This window comes from Aythya marila, assembly GCF_965140915.1.
Source record: "Aythya marila genome assembly, chromosome: 4".
Classification (NCBI taxonomy): Eukaryota; Metazoa; Chordata; class Aves; order Anseriformes; family Anatidae; genus Aythya; species Aythya marila.
The window spans coordinates 32,686,650-32,700,511 of NC_139045.1; the positions used below are offsets into that span (position 1 = coordinate 32,686,650).

General features: G+C 38.2%; 1 protein-coding gene across 6 annotated transcripts in view; it reads right to left on the reverse strand.

Moving 5' to 3' along the window:
* FHIP1A (FHF complex subunit HOOK interacting protein 1A) overlaps nt 1-13,862 on the reverse strand; it is a 94,263-nt gene that overhangs the window by 30,520 nt on the left and 49,881 nt on the right. For 5 of the 6 annotated variants that reach the window (XM_082759445.1, XM_082759443.1, XM_082759444.1 and 2 more), the window contains 3 exons: nt 12,585-13,211; nt 7,700-7,858; nt 5,489-5,575 (listed from right to left, as the gene is read on the reverse strand). In XM_082759445.1, coding sequence (XP_082615571.1) covers nt 5,489-5,575; nt 7,700-7,858; nt 12,585-13,211 — 873 coding nt within the window. The remainder of the gene's footprint in view (nt 1-5,488; nt 5,576-7,699; nt 7,859-12,584; nt 13,212-13,862) is intronic. The other variant, XM_082759447.1, reaches the window with a different exon arrangement.

Sequence of the window (13,862 nt, forward strand, 5' to 3'; positions counted from 1 at the left end):
TCTAATACCAAACACATAAAAACTAGAACAAGGCAACAGGGCCCCTGTCACAAGCAGTAAGACTCCTTCAACTTCAGAGGCATTATTCTGATTCACTGTGGGACTTCAACTAGACTTTAACTGATGACGAAATTAGCTTGATTTGATTACTTGGACCACTGTAACGTTTGGCCCCTAAATACCTTATATTTTTTGACAGAGGTCCAAGCAGTTAGCTTTGAAAATTAAGTGAAAAAATAGCCAGTGAGATAAATCACAGAAACGTAATGTCATGGCTCCCTTCCTGAGCAGAAGTACACCTTCTTGCAAGTATTTTTTCCTAAGTACCAGAAGCTAAGGAGGAACGTAAAGATTTGCATAATTTCAAGTTGTAACTGGCACGCCGTCAAAAAGTGCCAGTCTTAAATTATGAGCAGATTTTGTCAGATAGTCTTTTCTTAAATCCCAGACATTTACACCAGAAAAAACGAAGGATGGTTTGGCCAAAAATCGTGGGCTGTTACTACAAAATGAAAACTATCAAGCTAACCTCTCCTTTGTCCGTCTATCTTTATGGACAAAGTATTTTATTCTTTCTGGTTTTAACTAAATCCGTACAGAAATAAGGAATTCGTGACCTTGCATAACAAACGCTCAGACAAATCCCACTGAACGGCACCAAATCACGTGTTTCCATTTCTCTAGAAACTCAGATGTCAGAAGCAAGGAAGGTAACTCTTGTAAGAAGTACAATAAAAACCAACCAAAGGACAAGACAGGGCTATTCACTGCAGCCAGTTAATGCATATCCCCAGCTACGCGATACAAATCTGAGCTCTGTCTACCCACTTGGCAATGTTCAGCTTCTGGGATAGGAACATATTTGTCAATTCCTCATTACGTGGGTAGGTGGGATAACCCACGCAACGCGACAACAGACAAGTACAGACCAGGTATAAATTAGGCTGCAAGAACATGCTATAATTAGGACACTTATCTTTGAGAAACGAAGTTAGGGAGTCATAAACTCAGACAATGTTTGTTTTTTTTTAAGCACATCACGGTTAATCTGCTCCCTAAATAACCCTCAGTGTTCACAGTGAAAAACAGGTTATTTCAAGGCAGCTAGCCTGCACAATAAATTTGAAACTTCCTTAACTGGAAAAAACCTGAACTAGCTGATTCTTTTTTCAGCTACATATCGGCTCCCTGAGCTGAATAAAACCATCAAATCACACCAAGCAAAGTACGTTGGTCTCCCCATCCCAACTTGTTCATAGCAATGCGTTGCTATCCTCAAGACTCTTGTACTGTCTCATTCACACGGTGAATCATGTACATAGTAAGTACGTGTGGGGGACAGCCTGCAAAAATTTTAAAAAGGCTTTACTACATAATGCCATGAGCATTACAGACAGTTCAAGATCACGTATATACACATCTCAAAGCCTGGAGCCATGAACTGGAATTCTGAAAAGCTGTGACACCTTCACGAAGTGTCCTGTTGAATTGTCCACTGTTTTAAGCAGGAAGAAGAGAAGAGCATTTCCAAACACAGTAAGGACAAGAAGGTGAATAGGAGCAGGCAGGATTTATGAAGGGGCAATCATGCCCTCTACAACAAGATGCCTGGCTCGCAGATAAATGCAGAGCAGTTGATATCTATCTTGCACAGTTTTTGACACTGTCTCTTGCATGGTTTTTGACACTGCCTTTTGCACAATATCCTCACAGACGAAATGATGAAGTGAGGTGGATTGAAAACCAGTGGCAGTGCTGGGCTCAAAAGCTTGTGATCAGTAATGCAAAGTACAGCTCAATGCCCGTGAGGAGGGGGCTACGCTGAGGCCAGGGCAGTTTAATATCATCATTAATGACCTAGATGATGAGATGAAGTGTACCCTCAAGCAAGTTTGTAGACATGAAGAAGTGGGAAGTGCAGCTGACAGACTGGATGGCTGTGCTGCCATTCAGAGGGACCCTGACATACAGGTCCTTGGGGACAAAGACTGGCCACGTGCAAGCCGTGCATTCTTAGAGCAAAGATGAACTCCAGGCTGCATTTCCAGCAGGTTGGTGGGGGGCATCCTTTCCCTTTACTCAGCACTGCTAAGATGTGCTGGGCCACCCAGGACATGGTGGAGTATGTCCAGCAAAGGACCACAAAGATGAATGTGCTGTGAGAGCATCTGATGTATGAGGAGAGGCAGAGAGAGCTGGGACTACTCAGCCGGGAGAACAGAAGGCTCGGCAGGATCCTATCAGTGTGTGAGAATACCTGCTGGGAAGGAGCAAAGGTAACAGAACTCTTCTTGGTGGTGCCTGGTGAAAGAATACGAAGCAACGGGGCAATAAATGAAACCCAGGAAATTCCAAATTGACATCAGGAAAAGAAAAAAAAAAGGCAAAGAAACAACTAGTGCACTTCTCCGAGCAACTTGCTCTAGCTGATCCTGCTTGAGTGAGAGGTTAAGGCAGGATGACATCCACGGGTGCCTGCCAGCCTCAGCTATGTTGCAGTTCTGGACAGAAACAGGAGAAGGAGAGACTGGCCAGCATGATCAAGGCTCAGCTTCAATCCAAAAGCGAGCAACCCTCCTCATGCCAGACATTTTGTTCATATCAAAATACCTCAGCTGATAAGTCAAACTAATGTTGCTGTTGCTCCACGAGGGATTAAAAGATAACAAGGTTATTAGCTACACAATTTATTGAATATTGCTTGCACGGTTGTTTGGCTGATTTTATTTTATATACTTGAATAATCTAAATTAGATTTGGTGATCAGACAGGAAGTCATATTAATGTGATTTGTTGATGTGGCTGTTGTTGTTTTACACAGAAATCAAATTCTATCACAACGAGAACACAGAAGATTGAAGATTTCTTTCCTAGATGTCTGCATTCTCGACTGGAGCTGTCTTTTCAAAACAACAAATTCACGTCTGCGTCCCTCTGCAAAGCAATTTTGAACTCAAAACATCTACTCCTTGAGGGAAAATTGGAGTAGAATACGTAGAGAACAGATCTGAAGTAGTGCCAACAGAGCCAAAAGCTCCTCTCTCTTCTGAATTCTGCATTAAGCTAGAACCATGGGTACCAGACTAGATGTGGGATGCTAGGGCCTGCATGCCATACAAAGTCCGGACTCGCTTCCTTCCACGTCTGTCACCAACAGGTATCAGAAGCAGCTGTTCCATACCAATTAAATTCTGCTAATAAGATTTCCATGAAGAGAGATTTATAGAACATGTACTAATAATTAGCATCTCTTCTTTATCCTTCCCCAGATCTGTCTTCCAAGTCAGGTTTTTATACCATGCTCCTGTATACATGCCAGAAGGAATCCAAGCAACCCACACCGATAAACAACTGGATAAAAAAAAATAATCAAGATGCATGTAGTATTATTCAACGAAAGTAATGAAGTACTTCTGCTTTAAAACCACCATGATGCCTCTGTCCTTTCTCTCATTTTGGCCCTTCCCATATTTCACCTTTGTGTTATTAAGGAGAGAAAAACAAAATTTCCATTACAACACTGGAAATGTCCCCAAATGGATGATACTTGCTTACTCCTCAACACAGCATGAACTTTTAGAACAACCGCTAGAAATCACTGTAGCATATGAAAGAGCTGTTACAGCATAATTATCTATCTTAGCCCAGAGGCATCTGTCCCAAAAGCAAAGATGTAAAATATTTATTTTCCGTTAAATTTATGTGGCACAACACAAAGACTGAAGAGGTCAAAGGTACCTCCCTTTGTTTCCTTTTGCTACAGATTTTGGTCTCATATATGTGAGAACCTTGTGTCAAATCCACTAGATGGTGCAATACATCTTCTCCGTTAAGTGTGTTTGGGGTTTAAATATATCAAATATTTATTTTTTAATGAGAAGTCAAACTTAATGCTCATCAAGGTAAGGTTTATTAATGGAAGAAAAAGGATGCAAGAGAATTTAAGAGGTCAGGAAAGACCTGGGATTGAAGCTTATGTGTGTTAGCAGCCAACACCTCCATTTTCAAGAGAAGTATGATTTCACCCAATTTCAGAATATATAAATGCGGTTCAATAAAATTTCTATCACATGAAGAAGCTAATCTGAACAGCATGCTTTAAAGAATTTAAATAGCATCTATAAAGAAATAATCAAGCCAATAGGAGGTTCGGAGTTATATTGACCAATACAAATAGCATTCATCTGCATGGTAGTATTCAAGAACCCTAAAATTTGTCTTGAGCACGTCAGAGGTTAAAAACAGTACCTACTAAAACTAGAGTCCCATGGCTACCTTCTGACATCTCACTTGTTATCTGTAATGTTGACCTAAAGCTAGCTCCTGTTTCACTTTTGATTGCACTTCCCAGTGTTTGTACTGGATTAAGTCAAGAAATTTCTACAAAACAGAAAAAAGAAATCCTGTTGGGTAAGGGGGTGAACTATCTGAATGACAGATTACAAACTTGATCTGGATCGCAGCCGAATTTTATTTCAGCCCCTGCCAAATTCTCAAATGTTTGTGTTCTGCTGAATCGCTGAAGATTCTACACTGCTTATTACTTTCTTGGTAAGTGACTGCTTACCACAAGGAATTGTGTGTACTGCCAAGACAAGTCCTACACTAGGAAGTAGGAGATGGTGTTTCACTGGCCTCTCAGAAATGGAACAGGTGCACAGCTTTCTGCTTGGCAGGCTTAGTAAAAATTAGTAAAACTTTTTAAAGTTATTTATTAGTCCTCTCCTGGCAATTTTTGGTAGATATCCAAAAAAAAATCTTAGTTTTTATTCTCATCATTTCCTGCTTTTTCTCCTCACACAAGATGTTCTTTTTTAGGAAAATGACTGTTAATTGACATATTCTGCAGGACATGTAGTTTCCTGCAGTCCAAAATAAAAAAAAAAAAAAAAGAAAATCAGTAATTCACCAACATCAGTGAAATATTTTGCACTAAAACTCAAAGATTTTTTTTTCTTTGACGTAACATAAATTGCACCCTAGCACATTAGAAAATTGACATAAAATTCGATTTCTTCTCCACTTTATGAAAATAATTCTACCAACTGTGGTAAGGAAACACTACCAACTTAGCTAAAGTTGGGGGAATATTTATTGACCAAACATTTTCCTTTTCAACATTTGGAATTTGGGCATTTTCCTTTTGGAAAAATATTCATTTGGAAAAAAAATCCCTCATGGCAATGTCCGTCATGATGAAATGCTGTCTGAACGGTCACTGCTTTTTGATGGTATGTCAGCCTAGTGCAACAAAAAGGTTTTGGTTCTCCATTTCACTTCACAATTTTAAACATTTTCATAAATATCCTCATTTTACTTAACAATCTGCATGGAGTAAAGAGGAATTATGGAAAGAAAAGGTGGGAAGTCAGCCTAGAACTCACTACTGTTAGCTATGTTCACTCAGCTATGTTCAGTATCATCTTCACAGAGAGATCATCCATAATGTCTTTGCCTCATTCAAGCCACACTCGCATTCACCACTGACCTTATGGAGCGCAGGAGCCATTACTGGCACCAAAAATCCATTGTAAATGTAATTCACAAGCTGGTTACGAATCAAAGGATGTGCGACCTAAGGGGAAGGGAGGTGAGGAAAGACAGAACAGTTCCAGTGAGATTTCAAACAAGACAAGGAAGATACTACTACTGCCCACTACCAAAATAACTTCACATTTAAAAAGCCATGTTCATTTGTCCTTCTCTCTAGCATTTTCTACGATATGGATTCTTAAAGATTGTGTGTTCCTCAAACACAAACTGTGTTTAATTACGGTAAGCCTGCCAACAGTGGGAGAACAGGGCTTTTCAATCTCCGCGTGTGTTGACAAAGATGAATGGATGGATAGCAAAGCGTGCATGCCCATGCATCAAGGAAGACTTGAGATTCTAAATTTAGCTCCTGCAACCTTCTCAGGGTCACTTGAAGGTGGACTTGCCATCATTAAATTGTCCTCTTACAACAAGAAAAAGCAGAACGACTGTTTTCCTGTGTTTTAAGAGTAGGTAAACCAAAGCGTTCTCTAGGCTGTGGCACAAGAACATTCAGTTCACATGCTCTTCCCCCAACCACTGGGGAAAAAAAAAAGAAAAAGAAACAGAACAAATAAAACGAAAAACAGCATACGTTATTTATAAAATAGGTTATTAACTTTTAAAAAAATTGAACTGCTATTGGAAGCCAAAAATCTACTTTTATAATGATGCATTCACTATTTTCCACAAAATAAAACATATTACCAATTAATGCATTTAAAATAAATTTAATAAGAGCAAAAAAAATATCCCTTCAGAAGCACTCCAGGTTAATATATTCTGTTTGAAGTTTAAATACAAACTTGAATGTCACAGCCTACATGCAGCCACAAATACATTCTCCTACTTGCAATTCTTCCCAAAATTCCTATAATTTATAACCCTCACTTTGAAAAGGGGAAGAAAAATGGTTACCCTTCTTCATGCTGTGATCCAGGGAAAAAGTAGTAAGTGGCAAGAGGTCTTGGCTACACTGTCCCTTATTAATCTCTGGCCAAAGTTTTTCAGTCAGCACAGAACGAGCCACAGCACAAAAACCATTCTATGCATTAAGCAAAAATTCCTGCTGTAACTGAGTTTTCTTCTGCGCATTGCTGAAGATAGACTATGAAGACACAATCAGGCAGCACTCAGAAACTGCTCTTTTGTGCATGTCAACTTAAGATCTTTAATAATTTTCAGTTTATTTGAAAAGCAGTTTTTAAATTACATATTCTTAATTCGTCTGCAGCAACTTTTGCATGGACTCTAAAAAAGGTATCAAATATTATCTCCTACAAATGTAGATCTCCTGCATACAAACACCACTTGGACAGATGTTAAAAAACCTTTTATACTGCATTTAAAGAATGACAGCTACTATTATTCTCACTTGTTCAATGCTTTAATAGTCGATCGGTTGCTTTACTGTATTTTGCACGCATCTCACTACAACTTATTTTTTATTTAACAGGAAATGTTATTTTCAATCCTATTCAGTGCATTTCTTTAAGTAACACATACCTACAGCCCGTGTAGAATTTATATCCTATGTTAATAAAATATTGGGCAAGTGCTCTGTAGGGTCCTCTGTCCTTAAAAAACAATACAAAATAGATTTTTCTGGATCAAAGCCAGAAAAAAATCAAGAAGCAATTATTAGGAACAGAGTATGTATTCTAAACAGGCCAATCTGAAATTAATAATTTAAATGCAGTGGTCACTGAAAGGCAAAACAAACTAAACAGACTATTTTCTTGTGTACACTGTTATAAGAGCTTAAACAAAAACAGAGTGTTTTTTAACACAAATACATAAATAGTACTCTCCCCCCCACGCAAAGGCATTCAATTTACTTTTAATATCAACAGTAGCATTAAAATGCAATAAACTTTTTTTTTTTTAAAATAAAGAAAATACTCCCAATTTTGTGATGAAATATCAAGAAGCAGCACAATTATACCGAATTTATTACAAACATCTGTCATCTGAAAAACAAAAACATATTAATTCATCCTTACAACTGGAACAACCAGCACAAAGCCTTCACTTTATAAGCAACTTATTTAGTGTAACGTACAAGTCCATGCCATCAATAAGGGAAACTAAACTCCACCATGCAAAAACTTTTGCAGAATATATAAAACTATTGCTTCAAGAGAATAGGACAGCTCTACTCCATTACCTGTATCACAGCATTGCAAAATTCAAGAGAATTCATGAATTGCACAAGGGCTGGTGACAACAGCCAGTCATCTTTCAGTAGACAGTGCCACTCTTCCCCTTTTTCTTCCAACTTTGTAGGCAAAGACGAATAGAGGCCACTTAGTCCTGTTGCCAGCACCTGTATTTCAAAAACAGCAGAGAAATAAGTTAAGTTTCTAAATGTTCATCTGCTTGAATGCACAACAAATCATTTCTCTTGCTAGTTTTAGTAACTCAAGAGACTGTTATGATTAATTCAGTTTCCTTTGGAAGAGTTCTGTGGCAGAAAAACATGAGTATTTTCAAGAGCCTTCTACATATTATCCTTCTTACAAGAACTGGTAATTATGAGAAAGTGATGTGAAAAAGCAGATCGTCTTGTATTCTTTATCAGAATTTATATATTTTTTTAAATGCCTGTAAAATTATTTTACACTCTCCTTCATTTATCCTCCAGAAGAAGCCACCATTGTCATATCTCCATAGCCTGTCAGATGCAGATGGTTTGAATGTTACTTCCATATGCCTATATAAAATTATTTCACCAGGAAATAGAAAAAACTAGAAATGGAGGGGGAAGTGTCCCCATCAACAAAAATGAAGTACAGTCTCACTCTGGCCACAGATACGTGTTGACTTCTATTCGTAGAAATGGGTATTCAGTTGAATCCAAGTCACAAGAAGAATTTTTTAACTGTTAATAATTTCTTTTTTCCTTCGTATTTACTTGGAAAAGGGAAGGGAAGGGAAGGGAAGGGAAGAAAAGGGAAATAACTTACTGTATAGACGTTTCCAGTGCTATTAAGGCTTACGGGTGATCTATGTAGAATATTATCACAGAAGCACAAAAATGTAGTTTTAGTTACAATTTTAAAAGCGTATTTCCCCAAAAAAAAACTTTTTAAGTGTTACTGAATATATCAAGAGCATTGGGAGTTCAGGACCAAACTTTTAATTATTAACATTATTTGAAGCTGGAAATTTTTATTTTACAATTCTCATCCTTCTGACATGATTTTCTACAACTTTAGGGCACTTTTTAAGATGATGTTCATTTTAATGGGATCATTAAGACTCAGCCTGATGGAAACCTTTTCAGTTTTCATTCAGTGAACTCTTAGAGGAATTTGTCTGTCCAGAAATGGCTACTTGGTGTCCACAGGGCTAGACAATCAAAGTCCAGGTGAAAGACAACTGTTTTCTCCATTAGAAAACAAACACTTGACAATGTGCAGGTCAACAACCCAAGGGTTCATGGAAGGGGACGGAGGTGTTGATGACATGCAAGTGTAACCAATTACAACTGTTAACATATCCAGCTGGGCAAAGGCTGTCTTTCTGAATGCTTTCCATTTCTAAAAAATCACAAAGCTTTGAAGACGAGCTTATTCTGGTACATATAATTAAGCCAAATACCATGAAAAAGATAATACTGTGGGAAACTCTGCTTTGGCATGCTAAGCTACTTTTTCACACATAAATATACATATATATATATATATATATATATGTACACACATATATACAGACACACACACATACATAAAACCAACAATAAAAAGTTGCAGGAAATACTAACAAATCCAAGAAGCTAAACTATGGAGCAAAGCTTTATTTGTACAATCACATTCTTTTATAACAAGGAAGTTTTTTCCTTTCTCTTGGTAGAAGAGCTCAAAGTAAGAAGTTGGGAAGATTTCACTAGACCTATTAAAATATTTCCAGTAATCCCCTCCATACTCGTACTCACAAACCCAGGCTTCAGACAATTGTAGAAAGAAAAAAAAAATCTGAAAAAGAGAATTTAAATTTCTTTTGTGTGACAATCTCCTAATTAATGCATGCTTGATTTTCCATTGTCTGCTTAAAATTTAATTGCTATTTATAAGCACACACCCTCTCAGTAAGCAAAGCAATTTGATTTTCAGAACTGAGCACTATCCTCATTTCTCCTTGATATGGAAGTTTAGTTCTGAAGTGCATGAAAACGACCTTGAGCAAAACACGCTGTTCACTGCTACAAGGAGCAGAGAACTCCCAATCATTCAATGTCTCAAAACGGGGCACTCTTTAGCTTGTCCAACTTACTGGAGTAACAAGTGACAGATGTAGCTGTTAAAATGTGAAGCGTTTAGAAAGCTCTTATTTTTTCTATGAGGTACAACACAAATAGCTCTATGTGAAACCATGTTTCTAAAGCACTGAGAAACAGAGTAGCCATTAGAAGCAAATTTACTCTGATTTAAATAAAAAAAATATTTTTTTTTTATATAAAAGTATGTGGTAAAAATACAACTACCATTTGAAATTACTAACAGAACTCTTCACATGTTATAAGCAGGCGTATTAAATAATGTACACAGTCCACATTATGGAGTTTTAATCAGCAAGATCACAATCATCAATGAAAAAAATATTCTAGAAGGAAGGAAATGAATGAGTTCACATCCTGGGAGAGAAAGATTGGTTTCTTTTTGTTTGTTTTGTTTTACCTTAAACAGTCACTGTCCTTCTAGATTTCTTCTAACAATTGTTATGGCAGCCCTACATGCTCATCAACTCTTAGAAACACCTCCAAAGTTTTATTTTTCACCACTGAGTCACGAGGCTCTCTGCAAACCAATGATTGATATGCTTTGTCTTGACTCAGAGAAAGGCACTGACTGTCTATGAGATTTGTAAATCTCATATTTGGTTAAATCATGTGTTGTCAATATATAAACAATTGCTATCTGGCCATCTTATTTTCACATTGAAGTTCCTTCCCTTTAATAATTCCTCATTCCTCCCACATCCATTGTCCTATCTCTGTGCGGTCTCAACTTTTCAAGTGCATTGGAGTCATAATACCTTCTTTTATACCTAACTCTCCTGAGTTGTGGGGTATTTACGAATACAATGTTTCGCGGAGAAGCTTTGAGATGCTACCCCACTCAAAATTCCATAGAAACATTGTTTTCCTGTTATGCAGTGAACAGACAATACCTTAAATCACGAAGTTACAGAAGCTGCAGGTTAAAACATTGTAAAAATTACTTGACCAAAGATACAGGAAAACCTTTGTAAAAATCAGAAATCTTTGCCTAAATAGCTTGTCTTCACATTCTATGTCAAAAACACTTGTTTATGAGATGTTCTCACTCCAGCCTGTCCCCTTCCTTCTTTATAGGTTACTCACCCACAGCTTTGAATACTATGGACAGTTTAGTTTTAAAAAGCTGCTAAACAAAGTGAGCTCAAAAAATAATATGGAGAAAGCCTTCAGGTACACTTTGGCACAGATTTGGACATATGAAGCAGAAGAGATTTATGGTCAGGTCTCGGCCCAGGTCATGTCTATGCTATGCAGTGAGGCATGGTACAGAAAATCCTACGTGCTATCAATGAATTTAGCCAAGTAACCAGAGACAGCATCATCACAGTGCCACTCAAACGCAACTCAGATCAGCAAAGGGCTGTGCCACCTGTTTTGCAGTGCAGATGTAGCCTCAGTGACCCTGATTTTAGTGATATGCAGCAATGCCACTGATGTCTACAGAGCATCTTCTTTCACCAGAACAGAACCTGGTCCTTGAGCTCATCACACTCAAATTCAAGAAAGACTCTGTGCTAGTGAGCTAATTCTATGGCACTGCATTAAAATTTTATTATAAACTTAGGCCAGTCTCATTACTGTTCAGAAAAGTCTGATTTTAGCACATTTGACAAGAGGCCATCCTAATTAGAATGATTGTCAGTCATGGCTCCCCGCTGTTCGAAGGTTAATATAGTTGGCTTTTATCTTCAGTGTAAAAAGGATTTTTTTTTAATTAATTGGAAGATGTAATTATGGAAGTTATAGCATAGAGCCAATAATGGCATCGGTCTCAGGGACAATTTAAGAACCAAGTTCGTATTTTTTAGCAGCATCTATTAAATAAGGTCAACTGGAGTCTCTCAGCACAAGACATTTGATGCAACATTTACAACTGACAAAGGATACCATTTACAAGTTCTGCTTTGGAACTTCTAGGCTTGCTCCAGACTACAAACCTGGCTCTGCCTTACCTGTCAAAGGGTACAGCAGTCTGAGGGGAAACAGAGACCTATGGCTGGAATAGCTGTCACGTGCAAATGTTTGGGTTGAAGGTATGTTAGTGTAAAGGCACTGTAAAGCACTACGCTTTAGTAGCTATGAAAGGTTCCCATCCATTTAATTTTTTATGGCATTTATTAAACTAAAAATGCAAGCCACACAGAAGATAAAAGAATTGAGCCAGAAACTGGCACAGAAGAGCATCTTCTCTCCACAGTGATACTAGGTTTTAAAGCTGTTGCAGATCTCAAATTAATTTTTGTGATAAGGCATGAAGCAAGTGCAATAGTGCAATGCTGTTTGTTAAATTAGCTTATTTACTTGTTTAATAGCAAAGATTTCCCATTTGTGTAATACAGCTGATTTGTCAGCTCTAACAATGCAACATTACTACCAAGTTTTGTAACAGACTACAACATAGCACGATGGTGTTATGGTTGAGACAGCCACCAAAATGTGCAGATCGCTGACAAAGAGCAAGTCGCCCACTTTAGCTTCCATCAGTTTCCTAAATCGACTCACTGAGTGACTGCAGGAAAAAAACACACACACACACACACTTGTGCTGGTCCAAAGGAGGGGAAGTGCAGTAGTATAAAAAGCAGCAGCAAGACTGCATTTGGGAGTAGGGCCAGCTTGAACAGCATTATAATTTGTAAAACAGCTGTTGGCAGAAACAAAAAAGTATGTTAAAACACATCTTTACCAAAAAGGACAGAACAAGATGAGCAGAACACAAGTGCAATGCCTAGCTTAACATTGAAGACTGAGCAAAAGAGGAACAACTTACTGGGCAAAAATAGGTGTTCTCTGCTATGTGGTTTGCAACAACATTGTTTTCTGCAGACAGGGACATTATGAAGAGCAGTGCATCACGAGCCTGTTGGCCCACCGTTCCTTCTCGATGGATGAAGGGAATCAGAAGGGAAAATATGAGGAAATTGGCAGCTCCTTGGTCCTCGCTGGTGTGGAAAAACAGTTCTAGAATGGAGGGATCTTTGGCTATTATAGAGCAGAGCTGGTTCAGGAGGACAACCAATTCTGTTTCCACTGTTGGAGTGGCTGTTCCTGAGCAGGAGCTCAGCAACATCATCAAAGGCTTCAAGATGGGCTTGTGATGTAGCAAAGGCTGATGAGACTGGGTTACTAGCATTTCATACATTTTGAGTTGTTCAATTTTTGTCTCATCAGTGAACTCTCGCCGTAGGCTCCAAAGAAAAAGCTTCTCCATTATGTTTTCTGAGACCACAAACTCTAGAATGGGCCCCATTGAGGCGTCCTTTGCTTGCTCCTCAATTAGTAAGAAAAGCATGTGTTCCACGTAATTCTGAACAGTGCTGGCTTCATCAGGTGAAATTGCCCCATACTTTGCCTGAGTATTCTTCAAGGGATCATGCTTCTCTAAGATTTTTAGAACCTAAAAAGAAACAAGAACAGGTAAATTGTTTTCAGTGTATGTTTCAAAATATGCACTTACCTATGAGGAAAAAAAAAAAATCAGGATTTGTAAAACAAGAAGCCCAAACCCTTTTTATGCTTTTAAGATTTGTCTGTCAAGAATCTTCTAGATGTAAAAGTCTCACATTTGGCATGCAAGAGGCTAAAAGTTAATTCTTTTGTTCACCTTTATAGGCACCTGAATTTGCCACTTCTCTTACTGCAGAAAACTTTAGGTTCTCTGAAGCATGGCTAAAGCAGGTTCCTTTAGCCTTTGGAAACTGAGTTTCAATGATGTTTGCGGTCAGCTTCTTAGTCACAAAGGACTGAAATCAAAGGGCTGGCTCTTCACACAGAGTAACCGTGTTCAGGAGCATCAATATCATGAGGTGACTTGCAGTTGTGAGAGAGGCAAAAGTCCAAGAAGTCCACATAGTTGATCTCTCCATGCCACATCATATAAAATACAAATGGCCGCTTATGCCCATGTACTCCTGGCAACGTTCAACACAGATTTAGGATTGAGTAATAACTGCAATCCCAGCACTTAAATGCCCTGGATTAAATTCTGTTCTGCATGCGATCAGTGAAGCTCATTGTCTGTGGAACAACCACCATATTTAGTCCTTTT